At 39.4% G+C, this 27979-nt stretch overlaps 1 protein-coding gene across 5 annotated transcripts in view; it reads left to right on the forward strand.

Annotated features, from left to right (window-relative positions):
- SLC44A1 (solute carrier family 44 member 1) overlaps window positions 1-27979 on the forward strand; it is a 214712-nt gene that overhangs the window by 74844 nt on the left and 111889 nt on the right. For all 5 annotated transcript variants that reach the window (XM_022600292.3, XM_089913488.1, XM_089913489.1 and 2 more), the window contains exon 4: window positions 21925-22061. In XM_022600292.3, coding sequence (XP_022456000.1) covers window positions 21925-22061 — 137 coding nt within the window. The remainder of the gene's footprint in view (window positions 1-21924; window positions 22062-27979) is intronic.

Raw genomic sequence — 27979 nt, forward strand, 5'->3', positions numbered from 1 at the left:
CATGTGCTCCCCATCATAATCCATACTTCTTTTACCCCCAGAAAATTACCTCATGCTCATTTGCAGTCAATCTATGCCCCATCCTTGTCCGCAAATAACCACCGATCTGCTTTCTGTCAGTATAGTTTTGCCTTTTCTAGAATTTCATATATATACATGGAATCATACAGTGTGTAGTATTTTCTCACTTTTTTTCACATAGCATAATAATGTGAGATTCATCCATGTTGTTAAATATATCAGTAGTTTGTTCCTTTTAAATTCCTGAGTAGTATTTCATTGTGTGGATGTATGACGTTTTGTTTATCTGTTCACCAGTTTTTGGATGTGTGTGTGTGTGTGTGTGTGTGTGTGTGTTTTCCATGCTTAACATTTTTTTCTATTGTGAATAACACTGCTTTGAAAATGTGTGTATATGATGTTGTATGAAGGTCTGTTTCATTACTCTTGGGTAGATACGTAAGATTGGGATTGCCAAGTCATATGGTGAGGCTATGTTTAACTTTATAAGATGTTACCAAACTGTTCTGCATTCCCACTAGGAAAGGAGGAGAGTTACAGCTGCTCCATCTCCTCACTAACATTTCATATTATCAGGCTTTTTAATCTTAACGATTCTAGTACATGTGTAGTGGTATCTTACTGTGGTTTTAATTTTCATATGTCTAGTGACTGATGATGTTGAGCATCTTAAGTGCTAGTTGACCATCCATATATCTTCTTTTGCAAAGTATTTAAGTCATTTACACATTTTAAAATAAATTGGTTTGTTTGTTTTAATAAGTTATGAGTTCTTTATGTATACTAGATAAAAGACCTTTGTCAGGCATGTTCTGTAAACATTTCTCTAATATGAGGTTTTCCTTTTCATTTTCTTGATGGTATCTTTCGACAAATGAAAGTTTTTAATTTTGATGAAGTCTAATTTATCCATGAGATAAATTTTAAAAACATCACACAAAAATGTGTCTTTTTAATGGTTCATGCCTTTTGTTTTCTAAGAAATCATTGCTGTACCCCAAAGTCACAAAGATTTTTTTGTTTTCTTCTGGAAGTTTTTTTATTTAGCATTTATGTTTAATGTTTGTGTACAGTGCGGAGAGGTCAAGGTTTGTTTGTTTTTCCCATATAAAAATCTAGCTATTTCCGCAGCATTTATTGAAAATGTTATCTTCCCCATTGAATTACCTTGGCACTTCTGTCAGAAAACAATTTCATTTTAAGTCTGAGGGCATGAGGGAAGTTTATGGAGTTTATTATAGTAGTGGCAGGTACCAATATTATGGAGAAATAGTCTATTTAAAATTAAACATAATAAGGATGTCACCTTTTTTATAGTATTATTTTAAGTAAATAGTTGCAACAAATCATATAAAAGAGATAAGTGAAATGTGTGTAAATCAATAGAGAGAAAAATAATGCTATTTGTCAATGACAAGGGACTGTATCCTGAATGTTTAGGAGATTCAACAAAAACATGTCTTGCAATGAGATGCTTAAATCATGGGTTATAAAAATATGCCTAACTGAATTCAGTCATTTATTTTGTCAGTAGACAAAATATAATGAAAAAGATAATACTTGTTTTATTAAAAAATCTAACAAGATATAGGGCCAAATACAGAGAATTATAATACTTCAGTAGAAAAAAAGAAAACAAATAGTAAGAGAAATATAGTCTACTCCTGGTTGAGTAGTCTTAATATGATAAAGATGACAATACTAACAAAGTTAATTTATAGATTTAATATAATACCAGTTAAGATACCAATAGGATGTTGAATTGAATTTGAGTGATAGCATAAATCACACAGTAAAGGAGCAGGCAAGAACTTCAGGGGGCAAATGTTTTTAAAAATTGTTCTTGTTCATAAAATTATTTGAGAGGGTTAGAATTAGGTGCATATATTTTAAGATAATTAAATGAAGATAAAGATCAGGAGCCATACCATGGAAGTAGAGAAAAGATTAGACCAGAAATCTAGGTTAGGTGTGGTTACTGAAGTTGATCATCAAATTAACTGTGAACTTTCTGTCTTTGAAGGCAGCAAAGGGAAACTCGTAGGTTTTACCAGAAGTTGCAATTCAAAGGCCTTTAGGCAGACACTGTTCGTCACTTAGGTGGCCTGGGAATAAGACAACAGGGAATGTTGGACACTTTGAACTTTATATGTGTGTGCCCATATGAAGGAGGGGAGGTGGTGGCTGATTGGTTCTATCTGATTCTTGGCATGTGGGTACATGGTCCCAGTGATACTAATTTTTCAAGAGAAGCCAGAAATTTATAGGCACGCTTATGACCTAATCACCTCCCAAAGGCCCCTATACCTCCTAATACCATCACCTTTGGGGGTTAGAATTCAACATGTGAATTTTGGGGAGACACATTCAGACCATAGCACCTATCATCTACTGATTTTTATTTTATTTATTTTACTTAATTTATTTATTTATTTTTGGCTGCATTGGGTTTTTGTTGCTGAGCGTGGGCTTTCTCTAGTTGCAGCAAGCGGGGGCTACCCTTCGTTGCGGTGTGCGGGCTTCTCCTTGCAGTGGCTTCTCTTGTGGAGCACAGGCTCTAGGCGCACGGGCTTCAGTAGGTGTGGCACATGGGCTCAGTAGTTGTGGCTCACGGGCTACAGAGTGCAGGCTCAGTAGTTGTGGCACACGGGCTTAGTTGCTCTGCAGCACGTGGGATCTTCCCGGACCAGGGCTTGAACCCATGTCCCCTGCATTGGCAGGTGGATTCTTAACCACTGCACTGCCAGGGAAGCCCTAGTGATCTTTAAATACTGGCAATTAGTGTACTGGCCAGACAAAATGTGTAGGGGGGAGGGGTACTCATTGTCTAAGTAAGGGTTATGTGTGTATAGTTGTCATTATCTAATTAAGGATTGTGTAGCTTAGAGAGGAACAAAGGGAGTTTGCCATTCAAGACCAAAACCTATTCCAAAGTATATTAACAAGACTACCTGAATGTGTGTTAATAATACTGATGGAAGCAAAATAGAAATATCAGAAATAAACTCATAGTGGTTTAATATATGAGAAAAGCGATCAGTGTTTAATAAAAAACATTGTTGAATGATAATATGAAGAAAACTGCATTTAGCTCTATCTTAATCTCATACCATGTGGAATAAATCCCAGATTAAATTTTTTTTTTTTTTTTTTGCGGTACGTGGGCCTCTCACTGTTGTGGCCTCTCCCGTTGCGGAGCACAGGCTCCGGACACGCAGGCTCAGCGGCCATGGCTCATGGGCCTAGCCACTCCACGGCATGTGGGATTTTCCCGGACCAGGGCACGAACCCATGTCCCCTGCATCAGCAGGCGGACTCTCAACCACTGCGCCACCAGGGAAGCCCCAAGATGAGTTAAATATTTTTAAACAAACATTATGTACTTACCTTTGTTATGGAGAGATCATTTATACATTGTTGAAGCAATAAAGAAATAAAATAGGACCAAGGTAGGCATGTTTGATTATCAAAAACTTTGATTCTCTGATATAAAGAAAAAGGCAATGCAGTGAGAATACTATTTGTTGTTTTTCTCTGATGGGTAAGATTTTCTCTGAAATTGGGATGTATCTATAAGTAGGCAGGTAACCAGTTATGGTTTACGCTGTAACCAAGGATGGTTTGCACTAGAGAGAAAAACATGAATATGTTTGGCTTAAAGATCTTCATTTGTAAAGTGAAGATAATAGTAGTACCTACTTCCTCGGGTGTTTTGGAGGAATGAGTATGATAAATGATGTCTACTCTTTAGCACATTGCCTGGAACCATAAATGTTAACTGCTATTTATTATAATCATCTTCATTATTACCATCTTCTAAAACAAGTTTCAAAGTTACTTATCAAAGCTTTTAACCCAGTTGGGGAAAACACAGCTATTTTAACCAACCTTACATTTGTGTAGTTTACAAAGCACTTTCACATCTTCTGTCTCATTGATTCTCACCCTAGACGTGGGAACTGTTTTAATTTCTTCCCAGTGGGGGTTTTCAGGATTCACTGTTCTGTAGTCCAGCTTCATCTTCATCATCACCCTTAAATCAATTCAACCTGATTCAAGAATTCCCCATTCTGACCACAGCCTTCTCTCTCCTTCCGGCTTGGGTGCTCTTCTTTGCCCACTGGAGTCATTCTTTCACTTCTAGTCCTTTGACTACTGTACTTTCTAAACACTCTTCCTTCACTACTTTTATCCTTATTTTTTCTTCTAATATAATTTTTTTATAATGTGTGATAGTATCTAGTACCTTTCTCTGCCTTACTCTGTCTTTCTCAAAGATTAAAAAGAGATCTGTGATGAGCAAAGGATTTGAATGGATATGTCTCCAAAGAGGAGAGATCAATGATCAATAAGCACATGAAAAGATGCTCAACATCATTTGTCATCAAGGAAATGCAAATCAAAACCACAGTGAGTTACCACTTCACATCCACTAGAATAGTTATAATAAAAAAGACATACAGTTAAATGTTGGCAAGAATGTGGAAAAATTGGATCCCTTTTACATTGCTGGTGGGAACAAAAAAGGTACAGCTACTCTGGGAAATAGTCTGGCAGTTCCTCAAAATATTAAACATGGAGTTACCATATGACCTAGCAGTTCCACTCCTTGGTATCTACCCAAAAGAAATAAAAACATATGTCCACACAAAGACTTGTATACAGATGTCCACAGCAGCATTATTCATAATAGCCAAAAGGGGAAAACAACACAAATGTGCACCAGCTGATGAATGGATAAATAAAATGTGGTATATCCATACAAAGGAATGTTATTTAGCCATCAAAAGGCATGAAGTACAGATATATGCTACAACATGGACAAACCTCAAAAACACTGTGCTAAGTCAAAGAAGCCAATCACAAAAGACCACATATTACATGATTACATTCATATGAAATGTTCAGAATAGGCAAATCTATGGAATGAAAATAGATTAGTGGTTGCCTAGGGCTGGGGGTTAGGGAGTGTGGGGGGATTGGAAGTGACTGCTAATAGATATAAGGTTTCTTTTGGGGGTGACAATGTTCTAAAATTAGATTGTGGTGATGGATGAACAACTTGGTAAAATGCACTTAAAAACATTGAATTGAATTATACAGTTTACAGGTGAATTTTATGGTAAGCAAATTATACCTCAGTAAAGCTTAAAACTAAAAAGAAAAATAAATTTCTGGCCTTTGGCTCTTAGCAGATAGGATTTATTTTGAGTACTGGAACAAGATGATTTTGAGAATCATCCCTTTGTGTAGTGTTGACTGTGAACTTGGGTTTAGGGGTATTCTTCTAGTTAGCTAGATTAAATAGAAAACTTTTTCTTGTAGCTCTTATGAAATATTTTTCAAAGGCTGTTTTAATTTGCTTTCTGTCTTAGTTTAGTATAAGGAACACAATATGTTATCTGACTCTTGTTTACCATTCTTGCAATTGTTTCTCCCTTTGATGGACAAGTGTAAGGAGGAGACAGACACTGTAGCTAAACGGGAGAATCATTTTCTCCCCATGGTTTCCAGTTCCATGCCTTTGTTTTGCAATGTTGGTACCTCTTTTGGCTCTTTGCTCATCTTACTTTACTCTTAGTTTTAATCTCTTTGGGGGCTTTTGACAATCTGTTCAAAGCTATGAACTATGAAGTCTCTCTTCAGAAAGCTACACGTGAATTTGTACCAAATTTTGCTTACAATCTCAGGAGGGTCACAGATTTCACTTAGGATAAGACTCTTTTTTTTTTTTTTGCGGTACGCAGGCCTCTCACTGTTGTGGCCTCTCCCGTTGCAGAGCACAGGCTCCGGACGCGCAGACTCAGTGGCCATGGCTCACGGGCCCAGCTGCTCCGCGGCATGTGGGATCTTCCTGGACCAGGGCACGAACCCGTGTCCCCTGCATCAGCAGGCGGACTCTCAACCACTGCTCCACCAGGGAAGCCCAGGATAAGAATCTTTACCCCATACACTCACTTTAGTGATCTCATGCACTCCTAGGGGTGAGGTTATCATTTATATGCTGATAATTCCAAAATCTCTGTCTCTTGTCCAGATTTCTCTGCTAGAACACTACAGCCAACTGTCTAGGTCCACTTGGACACCCCACAGTCACCCCTGACTCAAATTGTCTGAAGTTGGAACATGGTCTTTATCCCTCCTTACTGTCCTCCTCCTCCTGAGTTCTCTGCCTTATTGAACAGAACAAGAGCCCAAACCAAGGATGCCTTAGCCGACCTGGCCTAAATCAGATGCTAAGTGTCCTTCTTAATTTTTTCATTTCCCTCTCTCTATATAGTCATTGGGTTTTCTTAATTATGCCTATGTGCTCTTGAAATCTCCTTTTCATTCCCTTTCTCACCCTAGTCCAAGTCATCCTTTCTTGGTAGAGATTCAGTAGCCTCCTGACCAGTCTCCTTACTTTCTCTCTTGCTCATCTTTAATTCAGTCTCCCCATGGCAGCTGATGAACTCTCAGTGACTTCCTAGTGTCTTTAGAATGAACTCCAAACTTTCTGACATCTTTAATACCACTTGCAAGGCCCTACGTGATCTAGTTCCAGCTGGGCTGTCCAGCCATCTGTCTCTTGCATCACTGTCCATATCAACCATCCCGACCTTTTCCATTTTCTCAGTAATGCCACGCAGTCTCTCACTTCATAAGGCTTTGTGTGCTCTCTTCCCCCCCCTGCTCCCACCCCTCTTCCTCCACACCTTGCTAACTCTTACTCACTCTTTAGGTTCTGGCTGTAGATTTTCTTTCTTCTGGACTCCTATCCTGACTCTCCATTCATAGGGCCCTTTTGATGCATCCTCTGCTATCCTCCTTTCTCTGTTAAAGCATTTACACACAGTTTTGTCATTGCCTCCCTACTCTCTGGGCTGTAAACGCTGGGAAGGGAGACACTGGCTTGCGTTGGTCTTATTTTTCACCGTATCACTAGTGCTTATTTAGCCCTGCACCTGGCAAAGTGTTCAGTAAATTTCTGTTGAATGAATGAGAGTTGTCTCTTTTTACCTAAAATATCTTCTTCCTTCCCTTCCCTCTACTCTTGCCACACTTGGTAAAATCTTACACACTTACCACCCATTTATTAATTCAACAAATAAGAATGAAGCTCTTATTGGAGGCACTATTTTAGGCAGTGAGGATATGATGAATTAAACAGTTAAATATCTCTGCCTTCTGGGAGCTAATACTCTACCAGTGGAGAAAGGTAATAAACAGATAAATAAGTAAAATATACATTGTCTTATTGAGTGTAAGTGCTGAGGAGAAACAAGGCAAGAAAGATGGATAAGGTGCATCAGAGTAGAGAGATGGCATTTTAGATAGGGTGGTCAGGGAAGGCTTCTTTGAGAAGGTGACTTTTAAGTGAAGGCTTGAAGCAAGTGGAGGAGCTAACGATAGCCATGCTGCTATCTGAGGAAAGAACATTCCAGGCAGACAGAGGTGCAAAGGCCTCATGTGAGAGTGTGCCGGGCTGTTTGAGGACAGACTGGAGACCCAGGGGGAGTGAGGTCAGGGAGGTATTTATTCTCTGAGTATCAGTTATTGCCTCAATCCAATCCCTGGTCTTCCTCCATAGTTTTGAGTTTTTCCCAGCTCTCAATGCTATGAGTTTCCCAGGAAGGACTCTGAAAATTTCTCTTAGCAGTGACCTGTGAATCAAGGGCCGTGGCGGTGCTGGCGTACAAAGCTGCCGTGCTGGTGAGGGTTCAGTTGCTTCTTTGGAGGTTGGTGAGGTGCATGCTTAGGCATGGCTTTAACAAGAACTACCTCTTTCTCAGGACGGTTTCATCATTTTCTCATTGGGATTGGGGGGGCAGTGGGAAAGTGAGACCCCACAGTCATCAGCCTCATGTGTTGGGCTCCCCACAGTTCACCTCAGTCCTTTTCTGTTCTCTAGTCTGTCTTCGTGGAGTCTCGGGGGCTTTATAAAAATTGTACAACTCTGTCAGCCGCTATCGGGAGTTACAAATCTGAAGTCCAGTGGCTGCTCTCAGCTTGTTTCTCTTTCTCCACTTAGCTTTGTCCCAGTAAAGTTGTAGTTAATTATGTTGCATTTAGTTGGGTTAGGTGGGGTTTCACCGACATTAGTGTGCTGGCCCCGTAGCGCTATTCTTGTATAAAGCAGCTCTTCGTGGGGTAATTGGGTCCCACCCCGGCTGGGATGACTGGATTTGCCGTGCTGGCACCCCACACAGGAAGTAAGAAGCCTCCTCTGGGCGGAATTCTTCTGTGAGTGGAGTACAGACCCGGGGTTCTCTGCAGTCTATATTTAGCAGTAGCAGAAGCCTCTGCTAGGCTGTCCTGTTTTCCTTTTGGTGTGACTCACAAATGGCAGCATACTCTGTGGAAAGGGGCTATAAATTGTAAATTGATATGAGGTAATAATTGGGAAAATGATCAGACTCCATTTTTATTCCCCTCTGGGGAAAACACGTGTCAGGAATCACTAAAGCAGAAGGCGGCGGAGGGATTTTTCAGCCGGCTTTCCAGTTTTAGTGCTGCAGGGCTTCCATCCTGATTAGAGAGGACAGAAGCCAAATTTGGCAGGAGGCGGCCAGCAGACCCAGTATTTGCTTGCCACCTTTTGTTCCAAAAAGCCTTGCTGCAGAGAGTTGCCATGGCAGCGAGAGGCAATTTAATGGCAAAGGCTCATCTCTGGGGCAGCGCGCTGCTGGTACTGTAGCCTTCCCCTCTCTGGCCTTCAATCCAAGAGGCTGGTTATACGAGGGCATCACTGTGTCGTGGCCATTTGAAAGCAAGTTGTCTAATGGAGTAGAATTGAAAGATGCTCCCAAGTCTAGGGATGGCTATTTCTTCCAGCGCCTGCCTCTCCTTGGTGCATGGCCCTTTGATGTCCCATCCTGTAATCCACTTTCTCAAGTTATTTGCAATTCCTTAAATATGCTCTTTCATGCTTCTTTGCTTTTCCATATGCAGTTTCTTCTGCCTAGAATGCTCCCTTCCCCATCTGTCTGGAAAATTCCTACTCACTTTCAAAATGTGGCTTAGCTACTGCCTCCTGCTCTGTAATGCTTCCTCTAACCCCATATCCTCTGCGGAATTACACCGTTTCCTCTGCCATCCAAACCCTGCCTCATATCACGTGATTTTGAGATGACTCCGTAGTTTTCTTTTCTTCTTTAGTTACTTGCATTCAAGAATTGTTTTTTGGGTTTTTTTTTGTGTGTGTGTGAATTAAAAAAAAAAGTTTTATTTGTTTATTTATTTTTTGGCTGCATTGGGTCTTCCGGGCTGAGAGCAGGCTTTCTCTAGTTGCAGTGAGTGGGGGCTACTCTTTGTTATGGTGTGCGGGCTTCTTGTTGAGGTGGCTTCGCTTGTTGTGGAGCACAGGCTCTAGGCGTGCGGGCTTCAGTAGTTGTGGCACGGGGGCTCAGTAGTTGTGGTACGCGGGCTCTAGAGCGCAGGCTCAGTAGTTCCGGCACCGGGCTTAGTTGCTCCGCGGCATGTGGGATCTTCCCGTACCAGGGCTTGAACCTGTGTCCCCTGCATTGGCAGGCGGATTCTTAACCACTGCGCCACCAGGGAAGTCCCTGTTTTTTTGTGAATTTCATATCCCCAGGACCTAGCCCAGGAGTGGGCACGTAGTCAACACTTATAATGTTTGTTGAATGAATGAAGTGTTTTCATATCAACCTATTTAATCCTTGTCATGGGGGTGTTGCATACCACATAGCGGGCAACACTGTCATGTCCAAGTAGGGGTTCATCTGTTCTGGGATTCCAGAGGACTGACCCATCTTAATTCACTGATTTGATTGCTCTGTAACTCACTTTCCATTGCATTTATTCTCACTTTCCAATTTTTTTTTTTTTTGCGGTATGCGGGCCTCTCACTGTTGTGGCCTCTCCCGTTGTGGAGCACAGGCTCCGGACGCGCAGACTCAGTGGCCATGGCTCACGGGCCCAGCCACTCTGCGGCATGTGGGATCTTCCCGGACCGGGGCACGAACCCGTGTCCCCTGCATCGGCAGGCGGACTCTCAACCACTGCGCCACCAGGGAAGCCCCTCACTTTCCAATTTGAATTGGAATAGCAGTGGTGGAAAGAGCAACCCTTGGGACTCAGTCTCCCCAGGGCTCGTGTCTGTGTAGCCTTTGGTTAGTTGCCCAGCTTGTAAGTCTCAGTTCTCTCTTGTTGAAATAGGACGTGTGAGGACAGCGCCCACATGCTTTGTGGCCCAAAGTAAGTTCTTGGTAAATCTTACTGTTTTTACCTTGCCCTATCTTCCATGAGGAAAGTGACAGCAAAATAGAAGTTTAATCTAGGTTTGAACCTTCTCTGGCACCTTTATCTGCATCAGATTGTTCACTGTTCATCTTTTTGGCTCTGAGCACGGCTTTGAAAGTCACCCCTTTCTGTGCCTCTGCTCTTGTCACTTTTCTTGAGCTTCCCTGTGTTAGTGCCCCTCCCTTTGCCTCATAGCCCTGTTTTCATCTTTGGTGCATCTGTCCCCTTGAGTTCACTGTGTAGACAGATATTTCATTTAGGTATCTCTCCTTTCCTCCCCTTTTGGGGATACCTTGCTATTGCATTTCAAGAATTTCAGTTTTAACTGAATTCATCTTTTTCTCTCCTTCGATAATTCCCAGAAACCACTTCGACCGTAATATATATTTATCTGTCTTAACTGCTGCCCTCTCTAATGTTTGCATTACAGTTTGGTTTGAACATTTTTCTCCCTTCCCCTAAGTTTTAAGTTCAAAGCTCGCTTCGGCTGCTTTACAATTCTCTTTGCAAATATGTTCTCGGGATCATGCTGTGTGCGTGTTGTATAGGCCAGTGCCTGCAGGTGTCTGGGCTGTTTGATTTGTGGGGTATTTTTCTCTTGGTGCTTCTCTTCTCTCATTCCCACTTTTGCTATTTTAGTCATTCTAGTTCCTCTAAAGAATGGGAAGCTTATATCAAGCTGTTTTTAAGTTATTACTAGGTCTAGTAAAAGATTCACTGAGGATAGCAATGAAAATTTGCTTTTAACTTAGGTTTATAAATTATCTGTGACAGTGGTTCTCTGCCCTGAAAGGTTGGGGCATAGGAACCAAGGCGTGTAATTAGAGTTGCCTAAGATGCTTTCTCAAAATTCATATGCCCCATCCCTTTCCCATCCATTTGCCTGGTGGCAGAGCGGAAGTAGGATGTTTTAAGAAATCTTTCTAGAATATTTTATAGCTTTTTACCCAGTATCTCTTGCCTCCTCTCAGTTAAAAAACACTCATCTGTTGATTTGTTATTAAAATCTGCCAATGCCATGATTATTTGAGAGTTGGTTGTTTCATTTCAAAAAAATAAAATTGCCCCATAAAGTTCGTTTTGTTTGAAGTGAAAACTGAAACTAATCTAAGGATTTATTTACTGGGCTAAGGGCATTTTCAAATCAAAAGGCAAGAAAGTGCAGTTTTAATGAAGCCTAAATTTGTCTGTTTAATAGAAGCACTTTTCCTACTCTGTAAATATTCAGTTAAATACCAATTAGTTAAAATATAATTACTTATAGACATGTTGCCATGGATTGGATGAACTTCAGAATGCTGGAAACAATATTCAGAGTTAATATAGAACAGTTAAAATTATTAATTGTATTTGTGGGAAATATTTTAAGGATAGAGCAGATTGGAAATAGAGTGAAACTCAGAATCAGGAGGACTAGGTTTGATTTCATAACTCTGACACCTACCTACTAGCTTTCTTGGGCCATGTAGTTAGTCCCTACTACAAAACTGAGTTCATCTCTGTTTTGTCCTCTGTGGAAGGTTAAGACCTCCATCTCATAAAGTTGTTGTGAGGATCAAATAAAGTCATTAGCGTGACAGTTCCCAGCACCCAGACGTTCAGTAAATGTTGATAGAATCTAAATCTAAGGCCTACAAATTATTTTAAACATTGTGTGTGTCCACATGTGTTATGGGTATATGCATTTGAATATGGGAAATGTGTAGGGAATTAAGTTTATTGTGTTCTTAGACTGTGGAGTTGGGTGACTTTCGAGTTTAATGACGTGTATGTATATGAGTGTAATTCCTGAGGATACCATTTAAAGTTATTTTTGTAGTTCTGTTGAAGCAGATTCTTCTGAACCATATACACAGGGTAAAAAAATGTGCAGTGTTTTACAGTATTACAGTCATTGTAGAATTCTTCTTTCCCTCTTAATGTTGTTTGCCTTGTGCTAGATCAGTTCTGGAGACCTGCTTAGTTCTTATCAAGGCTAATGCCCTAACAGTCATGACTGCACCTACACAGATTTTTCCTCCAAATGAAAGCTAAATACTAATACTGTAGTCCTGTTTTATGTCCATATCAGAAGGTGTTGAATTTAGTGCCTTACTATGAAATGTAAATTTTGTGAAAGGCAAGTCAGTTTCTTAATGATATGAATCACTGAGTATATACTGCCTGTTAGATGCTTTATGTACGTTGTCAATAGCATTACAACAAATAAAGTAGGTGGTATGCAGTTTTACAGGTAAGGAAACTGGTGCTCAGAAGGATAAATATAGCTATCTGCAAGACCCTGGAAACCTCTGGCTTTCTCTCCTTTTCCCCAAGCATGTTTTTTGTTTTTTTTAAACTGTCAGGAGGTTCTCCAGATATTTCTTAAGGCATTGCTCATCACAGTTAACTCCTGTACCCCATCCCAGTTCTGCTGTCCACACCCTTCGCACCCCAAGTACATACCTAGAAACACACAACAGGATTGTTGTGAGGATAAATGAGTTAATATGTATAAAGGGTTTAATACAGTGTCTGGTACATAGTAAGTACTCAGTAAATGTTGGCTACCATTATTTTCATTGTTAATAGTATTATTATTATTAGTGGTGGTGGTAGTAAATGATTCAGTGGTTCTAGGACACCTTCCTCAAAGACCAGCATGTTCCGTGCCTAGTGGCTGGCTTGAGCAGTTCATTACACAAGGTCCCAGGCATGGGCATGCCCAGTAAGATGCACAGGATAGATGGAGGGAGAGTTAGTAAGGGAATGATTGTTTCCACACAAAGGGTGCCAGAAAGTTTTCTCTGTGCCCTAGATCCTTTGTTATTAGTGAATCCACTTCCAAACCACATCTTCCTGCCTGACTTCTTTCCTTTCCTTTTATCTACGGAGAACATTAATGGCGTTGGAATCACTGACAGAGTTGCAAAAAATTCATTTTTTTTAGTTTGGTGGTTTGTAGCTTATTCTTGGCCTGCATGCTGGGTTCCTGGTCCCCAGCTCCATTTAAGTGTTCAGTGGTTACTCCACCTGCAAAGGCCTTCCTGGTCTGTCATAGCCACCACTCCCAACTTTTTTTTTTCTGTTTAATTTTTTCCCTGATATCCCTTTATATGATCCATCTGAGCACACATATTGACTTTATCTTTTTGCTTTTCAGTTTTCTCACCTAATTCTTGTATTCGATTATATTTCCTGATTTGAATCATATTTTGTAAAGCAACAGAGTTTAACAGCGTGAGAAAGGTATTGGAAGATACGTTATTTTATAAAACTTTCCATGGACCCAGTAGAGTAGAACCCAGGGCTGGAGGTTCTTTAACTCTTATCTTGGGAGAAAGTATCCCTACTTGTACTCTCTCCCTGGATCAATAATATTAGACTTTGTTTATCTCAGTTAAGAGTGTTTGGCTCTTACCTTCTCTTTGGACAAATGATAACATCTGCAATCTTTGTCATCTCTTCTACCTTTATAACATTAAAAAAAATGTTTTAGTGTAATTTCTAATTAATTTTCTCTTTCCTAAAATATAAACGTACAGGAAACCAAACATAATTTAGGATTTGGGGAGTATTGTTTTTTAATTTTATTTATTTATTTTTGGCTGCGTTGGGTCTTCGTTGCTGTGCGTGGGCTTTCTCTAGTTGCGGTGAGCGGGGGCTACTCTTCGTTGCGGTACATGGGCTTCTCACTGCAGTGGCTTCTCTTGTTGTGGAGCACAGGCTCTAGGCGTGCAGGCTTCAGTAGTTGTGGCGCGTGGGCTCAGTAGTTGTGGCTCGTGGGCTCTAGAGCGCAGGCTCAGTAGTTGTGGCACACGGGCTTAGTTGCTCTGCAGCATGTGGGATCTTCCCGGACCAGGGATCGAACCCATGTCCCCTGCATTGGCAGGCGGATTCTTAACCACGGGGCCACCAGGGAAGCCCCTTGGGGAGTATTTTGTTTATATGAAATGGACATTTTTAGAAAACAGCATTTATTATTATAGTCATCTCAACTCAAAAGTAATTGGCACTCATTCTAGAAAATAAGAATTTTTTTTTAACATCTTTATTGGAGTATAATTGCTTTACAGTGTTGTGTTAGTTTCTGCTGTATAACAAAATGAATCAGCTATATGAATACGTATATCCCCATATCCCCTCCCTCTTGCATCTCCCTCCCACCCTCCTTATCCCACCCTCTAGGTGGTCGCAAAGCACAGAGCTGATCTCCCTATGCTATGCAGCTGCTTCCCACTAGCTATCTATTTTACATTTGATACTGTATATGTGTCAGTGCTACTCTCTCACTTCGTCCCAGCTTACCCTTCCCGCTCCCTGTGTCCTCAAGTCCATTCTCTACGTCTGTGTCTTTATTCCTGTCCTGCCCCTAAAAGTAGAAGAAAAAAATTAAAATCACTTTATTCTAATATCCAGAGATGACTGTAGTTGAACTGGTGGTGTATTTTCCTCTAGTCTATATTCAACTTTATATATTAAATTTTATATAATTTTATAATGCATTTTTATAATTATATATTCATTAGCTCAAGTTTATATGTCCTTTAAAAAATTTTTCTTTTTACTAACACCAGAACATTCAGATGAATCAATGAAACAAAATAGAGAACATAAACCCATATCCTCTAGTGTAGAAGAGTGACAACATGCTATGAACAGGAAATAATATTTTAAAAACAGCACTAGGGGGCTTCCCTGGTGGCGCAGTGGTTGAGAGTCCGCCTGCCGATGCAGGGGACTTGGGTTCGTGCCCCGGTCCGGGAAGATCCCACATGCCGCGGAGCGGCTGGGCACGTGAGCCATGGCTGCTGAGCCTGCGTGTCTGGAGCCTGTGCTCCGCAACGGGAGAGGCCACAACAGTGAGAGGCCCGCGTACCGAAAAAAAAAAAAAAGCACTAGGATAATTAGTTAATTACTTAGAAAATTAAAGTAACATATTTTCTCTCTTTTCTGTACACCAAATTGTATCTATGAAACATTTGATATGAGAAAGGGAAGCTACTTTTTGAACCATAAAAAAGTAGTGAACTAATTACAAAAATAAAACAGAAAAGATTTGATGGCAAAAATAGAAAACTATTTCAAAGTGACAGTTGGCAAATCATGAAAATACTTGTATCAGCCTTAACGTAAATTTAATACCCTTAATATACAAAGTTTTTATGATTCAGCAAGTAGCAGAACACCTCAATTTTAAAAACAAGCAAAAGATACAAAAAAAATTGAAAATACAAATGAACAATATATGAAGCAATGTTCAAATTCATCAAAAATGCAACTAAAACAGTAAGATATTTTTTACCCATTAAATTTTTTTTTTTTTTTTTTTTTTTGGCCCTGCTGCATACCTTGTGGGATCTTAGTTCCTCGACCAGGGATTGAACCTGGGCTCTCGGCAGTGAAAGTGAGGTGTCCCAACCACTGGACTACCAGGGAATTCCCTTTCTTTTTCTTTTCTTAATTTAAGTGTAATTGGCATACAACATGATGTTAATTCCAGGTGCACAGCGTAGTGACTTGATATTTCTATATATTACAAAATGAACACCATGATGAGTAGTTACCATCTATCACCTGTACAAAGATATTACAATAATATTAACTCTGTTCCCCATGCTGTACGTTTTGTTCCTGTGACTCATTTATTTTGTAACTGCAAGTTTGTACCTTTTAATCTCCCTCACCTATGTCACCCATCCCCCAGCCCATCTGGAAAGCACCTGTTTGTTCCCTGCATCTATGAGTCTGTTTCTGTTTTGTCATGTTTGTTCAATTGTTTTGTTTCTTAGATTCCACATATGGAATCATATGTGTATTTGTCTTTCACTCTCTGACTTATTTCACTTAGCATAATACTCTCTAGGTCCATCTATGTTGTCACAGCTGGCAAGATTTCATTCTTTTTTATGGTTGAGTAATATTCCATTATACATACATGTATATAACACATCTTCTTTATCCATTTATCCATCAATGGGCACTTAGGTTGCGTCCATATCTTGGCTATTGTGAATAATGCTGCAAATGAACATAGGAGTGCATATACCTTTTCGAATTAAGTGTTTTATTAGTTTTCTTTGGAAAAATACCCAGAAGTGGAATTGCAGGATCGTATGGTAGTTCTATTTTTAATTTTTTTAGGAACATCAGTACTATTTTCCATTGTGGCTGTACCAATTTATATTCCCAGTAACCGTACACGAGGGTTCCCTTTTCTCCACATCCTCGCCAACACTTGCTACTTGTTGTCATTTTGAGGATAGCCATTTTGACAGGTGTGAGGTGATATCTTATGGTTTGGGTTTGCATTTCACTGATGATTAGTGATGTTGAGCATCTTTTCGTATCCCTGTTGGCCATCTGTATGTCTTCTTGGGAAATTGTCTGTTCAGGTCCTCTTCCTATTTTTTAATTGGGTTGTTTGTTTTTCTGATGTTGAGTTATATGAGTTTTTTCTATATTTTGGATATTAGCCCCTTATTGGACATATCATTTGCAAATATCTTCTGCCATTCAGTAGGCAGCCTTTTCATTTTTTTGATAGTTCCTTTGCCATGTAAAAGCTTTTTAGTTTGATGTAGTCCCATTTGTTTATTTTTCTTTTGTTTCCCTTGCTTGAGGAGACAGATCCAAAAAATTTGCTAAGACCAATGTCTAATAGCATTTTTTAAAATATCTTTATTGGAGTATAATTGCTTTACAATGGTGTGTTAGTTTCTGCTTTATAACAGAGTGAATCAGTTATACATATACATATGTTCCCATATCTCTTCCCTCTTGCGTCTCCCTCCCTCCCACCCTCCCTATCCCACCCCTCTAGGTGGTCACAAACCACCGAGCTGATCTCCCTGTGCTATGCAGCTGCTTCCCACTAGCTATCTATTTTACGTTTGGTAGTGTATATATGTCCATGCCACTCTCTCACTTTACCTCTGTTATCTTCTAGGAGTTTTACAGTCGGATCTTACATTTAATCTTTAATCCATTTTGAGTTTATTTTTGTATATGGTATGAGAAAGTAGTCCAGTTTGATTCTTTAGCATGTGGCTGGCTGGTTTTCCTAACACCGTTTATTGAAGAGGCTGTCTTTTCCCCAGTGTATATCCTTGTCTTCTTTGTCATAGATTAACTGATCATAAGTGCATGAGTTAATTTCTGGGCTCTCTGTTTTGTTCCATTTTTCTATTTGTCTGTTTTTGTGCAAGTACCACACTGTTTTGACTACTGTAACTTTGTAGTACAGTTTGCAATGAGGGAGCATGATACCTCCAGCTTGTTCTTCTTTCTCAGATTGTTTTGCCTATTTGTGGCCTTCTGTGTTTCCATACAAATTTTAGAATTATTTGTTGTAATTCTATGAAAAATGCCATTGAAATTTTGATAGGGATTGCATTGACTCTATGGATTGTGTTGGGGAGTATGGTAATTTTAACAGTATTAATTCTTCCAGTCCATGAGTATGGTGTATCTTTCCATTTGTGTCATCTTCAGTTTCTTTCATCAGTGTCTTAGAGTTTTCTGAGTGTAGGTTTCTAACCTCCTTGGGTTAGATTTATTCCTAGGGCTTTTTTTTTTTTTTTTTGGATGCAATTGTAAATGAGATGTTTTCTTAATTTCTCATTGTGATAGTTTGTTGTTAGTATATAGAAACATAACAGATTTCTGTATATTAATTTTCTTATCCTGCAACTTTACTGAATTCATTGATGAGTTCTAATATTGATAGTTTTTGGTGGTGTCTTTAGGATTTTCTGTATATAGTATCGTCATCTGATATCAGTGATAGTTTTACCTCTTCCTTTCCAGTTTAGATTCCTTTTATTTCTTTTTCTTGTCTGATTTCTGTAGCTAGGCCTCCCATGTTGAATAAAGTGTCAAGAGTGGGCACCCTTGTTTTGTTCCTGATTTTAGAGGAAATGCTTTCAGCTTTTCACCTTTGAGTATGATGTTAACTGTGGGCTTGTCATTTATGGCCTTTATTATATTGAGGTATGTTCCTTCTATGCCCACTTTGTTAACAGTTTTTATCGCAAATGGATGGTGAATTTTGCCAAAAGTTTTTTTCCACATCTATTGAGATGACCATGTGATTTTTATTTTTCAGTTTGTTAATGTAGTGTATCATATTGATTGATTGAGAGATGTTAAATCATCCTTGCATCCCTGGGATAAATGCCATTTGATCATAGTGTATGATCCTTTTAACGTCTTGAATTTGGTTTGCTGATATTTTGTTGAGAATTTTTGCATCTATGTTCATCAGTGATATTGGCCTGTAATTTTCTTTTTCTGTGACGTCTTTGTCTAGTTTTGGTATCAGGGTGTTGCTGGCCTCATAGAATGAGTTTGGAAGCATTCCTTCCATTTCAATTTTTTGGTATAGTTTGAGAAGGATAGGTTTTACTTCTCCTTTAAGTGTTTGGTAGAATTCACCTGTGAAGCTCTCTGGTCCTGGACTTTGGTTTGTTGGGAGTTTTTTGATTACTGAATCAATTTCCTTCCTGGTAATCAGTGTATAGATATTTTCTGTTTCTTCCTGATTCAGTCTTGGAAGATCGTATGTTTCTAGGAATTTATTCATTTCTTCTAGGTTGTCCATTTTGTTGTCATATAATTGTTCATAGTAATCTCTTGTGATGCTTTGAATTTCTGTGGTGTTAGTTGCAACTTCTCTTTCATTTCTGATTTTCTTTATTTGGGCCTTCTCTTTTTCTCTTGATGAGTCTGGCTAAAGGCTTACCAATTTTGTTTGTCTTTCCAAAGAACCCACTCTTAGTTTCATTGATCTTTTCTATCATTTTTTAGTCACTATTTCATTTTATTTTTGCTCTGGTCTTTATTATTTCTTTCCTTTTATTAACTTTGGGTTTTGTTTGTTCTTCTTTTCCCAGTTCCTTTAGATGTATGGTTAGGTTTTTTATTTGAGATTTTTCTTGTTTCCTGAGGTAAACTTGATCACTATAAACTTTCCTCCTAGAACTGCTTTTGCTGCGTGTCATAGATTTTGGATTGTTGTATTTCTGTTCTCATTTGTCTCCAGGTATTTTTTGATTTCCTCTGTGATTTCTTTAGTGACCCATTGCTTGTTTAGTAGCATATTGTTTACCCTTCACATGTTTGTGGCTTTTGCAGTTTTGTTTCTTATAGTTGATTTCTACCAACTATGGTCTCATATCATTGAGGCCAGAAAAGATGCTTGATATGATTTCAGTATTCTTAAATTTATTGAGATTTGTTTTGTGGCCTAGCATGTGATCTATCCTGGACAGTGTTCTATGAGCACTTGAAAAGAATGTGTATTCTGCTGCTTTTGGATGGGATGTTCTTTATATATCAGTTAAGTTCATCTGATTTAATGTGTCATTTAAGGCCAGTGTTTCCTTATTGATTTTCTGTCCATTAATGTAAGTGGGCTGTTAAAGTCCCCTACTATTCTTGTGTTAATAATACAATCAGCAATTAACAATTAATAATACAAGAAACTGTGTCAATTTCTCCCTTTGTCTGCTAATATTTGCTTTATGTGTTTAAATGCTCCTGTGTTGGGTACGTATGTATTTACAGTTGTTATATCTGCTTCTTGGATCAATCCCTTGATCATTATATGGTATGCTTCTTTGTTTCTTGTTACAGTCTTTGTTTTAAAGTATAATTTTCTCTGTTCTAAGTATTGCTACCCCAGCTTTCGTTTGGTTTCCACTTGTATGGGATACCTTTTTCCATCCCCCCCACTTTCAATCTGTATCTGTCTTTAGATCTGAAGTGTGTCTCCTGTAGGCAGCATATAGATGGGTTTCATTTTTTTATCAATTCAGCCACTCTATGTCTTTTGATTAGAGAATTTAGTCCATTCACATTTAAACAATTATTAATATGTGTGTACTTATTCCCATTTTGTTAATTGTTTTCTGGTTGTTTTTGTAGTTCTGTTTTGTTCCTTTCTTCTTCGTTTGCTCTCTTCCCTTGTGATTTGATGACTCTCTTTAGTGTTACGTTTGGATTCCTTTCTCTTTTTTGTGTATCTATTATAGATTATTGATTTGTGGTTATTATGAGGTTCATATATAACAACATATTTATGCATGATTATTTTAAGTTGATAATCTCTTAAGTTCAAAGACATTCTAACAAGGAAGGTGCAATTTTAACACCCTCTTCCCCCTGCAGTGTTTAATGTTTTTGGTGGATGGACATGGGTCCTGGTATGGCTGACAGTGGGTTCCAGGGGGTCTGGGGCTAATGTCAGTCTGCTGGTGGGCAGGGCTGTCTGGGGCTAATGTCAGTCTGCTGGTGGGCAGGGCTGGTTCCCAGCATGGGTGGCTGCAAAGTTTGGTGCGTCTTGGGGCGGGTGCTAGCCTGCTGGTGGATAGTCCTGTGTCCCAGCATAGCTTACAGTAGGTCTTGGCCCTCTGGTGGGTGGGAGTAGGTCCTGGGGTAGCTCTCTATGGTGCCTGGGGCTGGTGTTGGCCCATTGGATGGAGAGGTTGGGTCCCTGCATGGCTGGCTGCTTGTCCTGGGTGGGGGGGCGCCCTGGGCCTGGGGTAACCAGCTTGTGGGCAGGTAAGCCCCTGGTGCTGATAGGCTAGAGGGAGGACTCCAAAATGGTGCTTGTCAGTACCAATGTCCTTGTGGTAGAACAAGTTCCCCAAAATGGCTGTGACCAGCAATCATGTCCCCAGGTGGGTTGAAATTGCCTCCTACCTGTCTAGGAGGCTCTCCCAAGATCAGCAAGTGAGTCTGACCTAGACTCATTTCAAATTACTATATCTGTGCTGGGTTTTGGAGCATGTGAGATTTTGTGTGTGTCCTTTAAGAGTGGAGTCTCTGTTTCCTACTGCCCTCTGACTCTCCAGTGTGCAAACCCTGCTGACCTTCAAAGTCAGATGTTCTGGAGGCTTGTTTTCCTGGTTCAGGGTCCCAGGGCTGGGCGCCCATATGAGGCACGGATCCCTCTCTCCCTGGGGAGAACCTCTGCAATTGTGATTATCCTCCCATTTGTGGGTTGCCTACTGAGAGGTGTGGATCTTTCCTGTACCACGTCTCCACCCCACTGTTCATCTAATTGTGATTCCTTCTTTATATCTTTAGTTGTGGGAAATCTTTTCTGCTAGTCTTCAGATCATTCTCATCAATAGTTGCTGTTGTAATTTTGGTGTGCCCATTGGAGGAGATAATCTCAGGGTCTTCCTACTCAGCCTTCTTGGCTATACCTTGTATATATCAATATATGTTCATTTTTATAATGATACACTTTATATATGATTATATATTCATTAAAGTTTATGTTTAAATTATAATTCATGTTATATAACAGTATTTCAGTAATTTGGGGGATACAACTTTGTCAAAAAAAATAAAACTGAAGTTAGTTATTTAAAAAAACTAAAATAGACAATTTTGATTATAAAATACACATTGCAAAATTTTAAATATTAGAAAAATAGATCATGAAAAATATGAGTCCCGTATTTCCTCCATCCCCACTGTTAACAGTATGTTTATAAGCAATTATTTTTTTAAAAATTCATGTTTGATTAGATTTGTGAAGTGTTTGTTCATCTATGATTAAATTTGTGAAGGGGAAATGAGATGTTCTTTGCTCTTAGGTTTATTCAAATATGCAGTGAACCAGACTATATTTTGTGAAATAATATCTCAATATTTTTCTTCATGCTTTAGGTACGTGTTCTTTTTGGATCCATGCAATCTGGACTTGATAAACCGGAAGATCAAGTCTGTAGCACTGTGTGTAGCAGCATGTCCAAGACAAGAACTGAAAACCCTAAGTGATGTTCAGAAGTTTGCAGAGATAAATGGTGAGACAGTAGGCCATCCAAGTCTACAGTCCAGTCACTGTTAAATATTGTGTTTGCCTTTCAATATAAATTTGTCCTAGCATTAAATAAATCATCAAAGAACCTTAGAAAGAAAAAGAGAAGTGAAGGTGCTTTTGGACTTCCTTGATATAAATTATTATAGTCACCTAGAGAGCTTGTTGAAACTCTAGATTCCTAGGCCCCACCCAGGGAAATTCTGACTGTGTAGGTCTTTGGGCTCTGGAAATTTGTATTTTTTACAAATGTTTCAGGTGATTTTGATGTTGCCTTTTTGAGTATTTGGGAATTATTAGACTACTCTATGGGAAATTTGTGGGGTTTTTTCCCCCTCTTCCTAAGTATAGGTTAAAAGTATTTCAATTAGTTTATTTTATTTTTACCCCTGGATGTAATATATGTCTATGATAGGAAATTTGAAAAGTTCAGAAAAAAAAAATGAAGTAAAAAGGAAAATTCCAGCATTTTTCAAATTTTGTGTTTTACTTTTTTAATTACACATTATGTCTTAACCATTTTTCGAAGAAATAAGTTTTGAGAAACTGAGGTTAAACATATGGGAATTCCCTGAGAAAACAAGCATAGTCAATTTCCTGAACTCTAGCTCTCTTTTCTTGGGTTGCTAATCTCCAGGTGCTATCCTCAGCTCCATATGACTCACAGCATTTCTCTTCAGAGAATTTTTTTTTTTTTTAACCTCTCTTCGTGGAGGGCTGCATAGTGATAGTCCTTCAAGCCTGTATTTTTCCATGGGGTTTCCCGTTTGTATTTTGTGTATAAGAATCCTCAGAGCCGCCTCAGTCCTGCCCAAACTCACAGGCTAGTTCTAGCCTTGGAACAAGGGCTGACTCAGGCATCCACCTGGTGTAACTTCTGGCTGGGTGGAGAAGCACCCCGGGGACATAACTATACACATACCAGCATGGCTCCAGAGTGTTTCAGGTGGGGGCGCTAGCCTTCTGAGGGCAGAAGGACTGCAGCCTTCCAGACTGGCAGTATTCCTGTCCCATTGCTACATGCCCTCCACATAAGACAGTAGGAAGAACATGGGATTGATTGGGATCTGGATTCTACTTCTGCTTCTGTCACTGATGGGCTGTATAATGAGGGACAGAAGGTATAGCCTCTCTGAGCCTAGATTTCCTCAACTGAAAAAAGATAGATTTAAAATAATGCCCCTCTCCTAGGTTGGTGTGAGGATTAAATGAGATGATGCATGAAGAATACTGGGCACTCGGTGGGCATTGAATAAAGAGGTGCCAACTATTCTTTAAGATCTCATTTTCTAGTCCCACATGATATCCTCACATGTGTTGATTTGCTGAGTCTAATACCAGAACTATCAGCTCTGTCATTATCAGGTTTCAGGGATGGATGAGTTATTCCTTTAGCGTTTTCCTAAAATATTAGACAATGTGAGCATATGTAGTGTACTCTGAGAAGTGGTATCATGGAGTGGTTAATAGTAGAGACTCTGGAACTAGATTATCTGGGTTCAAATGTTGGTCCTGCTACTTAATATCTGTGAGACCCTGGGCAAGTTACTTAATCTCTCCATGCCTCAATTTCCCCATCTATGAAATAGGGATAATATTTTTACCTAAAGTACCTCATAGAGTTGTTATGAGGAGTTAATACATGAAAAAATCATTAGAACAATGTTTGGCTAATATCAGTTGTTAAAAAAAAAAGTGTTGGCTACTGCTGTTACATCATCATCGTCGTCATCATCATTATTATTATTATTATTATTCTACCAATGAAATGTAATACTCTTCCTGTCTCCAGTCTCTAACTTCTAGTGCCCTTACATACTGCTGCCATATTAATATTCCTAGAGCTTCAATCATGTTAATCTCTTATTCAGAAATCATTGGTAAAAAAAATGAAAGTCTATATGTCTTACCCTGGCATTCAAAACTATGATCTAGTATTGAACTAACGTCTAACAAGTTCTCTTGGATGTACCAGATGTGTCTTGGTCCCTTGAACCTGACATTATCTGGAGGGCCAGAAAAGAGCTAGTTCCTTGTTGGCTGTATTGCCTGCTCTGATGATCCACTGGGGAGAAATGCTCCATGCTGCCCTGCTTTTATGCTTTGTTTCCAGGCCCCTATCCTGGGTGAATATGATACCGAGTATGGCCTTAATAGGCCCTGATAAGAAGCCCCTTCTGGTGAGTTTTGCAGCTTTGTATTACCCATAGTATCTTGCACAAAGTGGGTGTTCAGGAGTATTAATGAATAAACATTATTTCAGAAAACAGACCTCTTAGATTGGTGCCTAGTGATAAAGGCACCCTTAGGCTTTTGAGGCAGCTGTTTGCAAAATAAGTTAACAGATTAGGCATTTTCAAAGGTAATAATAATGGCAGCATCAAAAGGCATGGCGATGGAGGATGGAGAAGATAATAATTTAAAAAAACAAATAGAAAACTATAAAATTGTAATAGAGAGAGAGCCTTTGGTGTAGGGGCCTAAACACTTTAACAGCAACCCTAAGTTGAAATTTCTGAATTTCTCAAAAGAATCTATATTGTTTTTTGGATTGGTGACTTAAAACTGGAGGTACAAATTGATTTGGAAGGAGCAGATAATTTTTATTATTATCTGTGTCCATTTGTTGTTGCAGCTATATTTCTGTTAGAAAATACACAGTTCTTTGACCTCAAATATATAGCTCTCAGTCATTAATTTCAGAGAGGTATATCTTTAAAAGATAATTTAGGTTTAAGTGGGAACTTTCCAAATCTGTAAGAGAATTGTTAAACGTCCATGAAAGAACCCTAATGCATGAGAAAACTGCAAAGCTCCTAAAAGAGAACATAAGGGAAATCTTCCTTATATTGGATTTGGCAATAATTTCTTGGATGTGAACCAAAAGCACAGGCAACAAAAGAAACTGTAGATAAATTGAACTCATCAAAATTTAAAACTTCTGTGAGTCAAACACAATCAACAGAGTAAAAGGCAACCCATGGAATGGGAGAAAATGTTTGCAAATCTTTGTATCTGGTAAGGGGTTAATATCCAGAATATATAAAAAATTCTGCAACTCAACAACAAGTAGAAACCTACAACCTAATTAAAAAATGGGCAGGGCTTCCCTGGTGGCACAGTGGTTGAGAGTCTGCCCATGGAATGTACAGCACCAAGAATGACCTCTAATGTAAACTGTGGACTTCTGGTGATTATCATTGGTCATTGTAGTTTTATCAGTTGTATCAAACATACCACTCCAGGGTGAGAATGTTGATAATGGTGGAGGCTGTGCATATGTGGGGGTATGAGGTATACGGGAAATCTTTTTTTTTTAAATTTATTTTATTAATTTTTTCTGTGTTGGGTCTTTGTTTCTGTGCGAGGGCTTTCTCCAGTTGCAGCGAGCGGGGGCCACTCTTCATCACGGTGCACGGACCTCTCACTGTCACGGCCTCTCCCGTTGCGGAGCACAGGCTCCAGACGCGCAGGCTCAGTAGTTGTGCCTCACGGGCTTAGTTGCTCCACGGCATGTGGGATCCTCCCAGACCAGGGCTGGAACCCGTGTCCCCTGCATTGGCAGGCAGATTCTCAACCACTGTGCCACCAGGGAAGCCCTATATGGGAAATCTTGTACCTTTTTCTCAGTTTTGCTGTGAACCTAAAACTAATCAAAAAAAAAAATTAAGTCTTAGAAAAAAATAGATTGCTATATGACCCAGAAATCCCACTTTTAGAAGAATTGACAATAGGATTTCAAAGAGATATTTGCACACTCATGTTCATTGCAGCATTATTCTGCCAAGAGGTAGAAGCAACCTAAATGTCCATTGACGGATGAATGGATAAAGAAAATGTGGTATATATCAATACACACAATGGAATATTAGTCAGCCTTAAAAAATAAGGAAATCTCAGGCTTCCCTGGTGGCGCAGTGGTTGAGAGTCCACCAGCTGATGCAGGGGACACGAGTTCGTGTCCCGGTCTGGGAAGATCCCACATGCCGCGGAGCGGCTGGGCCCGTGAGCCATGGCCGCTGAGCCTGCGTGTCCAGAGCCTATGCTCCACAACGGGAGAGGCCACAACAGTGAGAGGCCCGCATACCGCAAAAAAAAAAAAAAAAAAAAGGAAATCTTGTCATACACTATAACAGGATGAACCTTGAGGATATTATGCTAGGTGAAGTAAGCCAGTCACAAAAAGACAAACACTGCATGATTACACTATATGAGGTATCTAAAGTAGTCAGATTCTTTAAAGGTAGAATGGTGGTTGCCAGGGGCTGGGGGGGAAGGGGAAATGGGAAGATGGTGTTCAGTGGGTATAGAGTTTCAGTGTTGCAAGGTGAAAAACTTCTGGAGATCTGTTGCACAATAATATACATATAGGTAAGACTGCCATACACTTTAAAAAATGCTTAAGATGGTACATTTTATGTTATGTGTTTTTACCACAATTTTTTTTAAAAAAAGAAGGAAATCCTGACCCATGCTACAATATGGATGGACTTTGAAGATATTATGTTAAATGAAATAAGCCAGACACAGAAGGACAAATGTATGACTCCCCTTATATGAGATACTTAGAGTAGTCAAATTCACAGAGACGGAAAGTGGAATGGTAATTTCCAGGGGCCATGGGGAGAGACGAATGGGAAGTTACTGTTTTACCTATAAAGAGTTTCAATTTTGCAAAATGAAGAGCTCTGGAGATGGATGATGGTTGCACAACAGTGTGAATGTACTTAGTGCAACTGAACTGTACACTTAGAAATGGTTAAGATAGTAACTTTTTTGTTATGTGTATTGTACCACAGTTTAAAAGTTCATGAAAGAGAAGGATCCTGTTTAGGGTAGTAACTTTTTTTTTCTTTAATTAGTTAATTTATTTTTGGCTGCATTGGGTCTTCGCTGCTGTGCGTGGGCTTTCTCTAGTTGCGGTGAGCAGGAGCTACTCTTCGTTGTGGTGGTGTGAGAGCTTCTCATTGCGGTGGCTTCTCTTGTTGCGGAGCACGGGTTCTAGGTGTGCAGGCTTCAGTAGTTGCGGCACGCAGGCCCTAGAGCGCACAGGCTTCAGTAGTTGTGGCATGCGGGCTCAGTAGTTATGGCTTGCAGGCTCTAGAGCGTATGCTCAGTAGTTGTGGCGCATGGGCTTAGTGCTCCGTGGCATGTGGGAACTTCACCGACCAGGGCTCGAACCTGTGTCCCCTGCATTGGCAGGCAGATTCTCAACCACTGCGCCACCAGGGAAGTCCCTGGGGTAGTAACTTTTTTAATGATAATTTTAAACCTTATTTTAAAATGCAAGGTAAAATAACATTTTTCTTGCCAGAATGAAAAGATAATATAAATCCTTTTCAGAGTTTTAAGTTTCCATGACAACGTTTGAAGGTACTTTTTAGCACTTAACCATCCATTCATGTGAACTTCTATTACCTTTACAAACTATTTAAAATCTTTATAAGGAAAAGCTCTTAGTTCCTGTAGTAATATAAGAAATGCATTTATTAGGCAAATAATATTTCCTCAGTTCTTTGTTTCTTTTGGACAAGAAAGAGGAGATGTTTTCTTGGACACTTAAGTTCGTGTAATGCTTCTGTCAAATATGTCTGACTAGAATAGAAAGCTTGGAAGAAATAGCTGGAAATTAGATTAGTTATGTGAAGATGCTGCCATATTACAAGGAGCTTTAAAAGACAGGCAGAAGATTTCAGATGAATATAAAAGTATAAGTTTTAGTACATGAATTGAGTGGTAGGTGTATAAATGTGCATTTTATTATTTTGGTTCATAGTTTATATAGACACAAATCATAAATGTATGATGCTAGAGAATAAAACAATTTAACAATTGCCTTTAAAAAATTAGAGTTGCCAAATACCATAAGGACTCAGTATTAAACTTCTTTGGTTCTTTGTTTAT

Source organism: Delphinapterus leucas, chromosome 6 (assembly GCF_059928025.1).
Source record: "Delphinapterus leucas isolate spDelLeu-1000000601 "Yukka" chromosome 6, BTC_Dleu_Yukka2, whole genome shotgun sequence".
Classification (NCBI taxonomy): domain Eukaryota; kingdom Metazoa; phylum Chordata; class Mammalia; order Artiodactyla; family Monodontidae; genus Delphinapterus; species Delphinapterus leucas.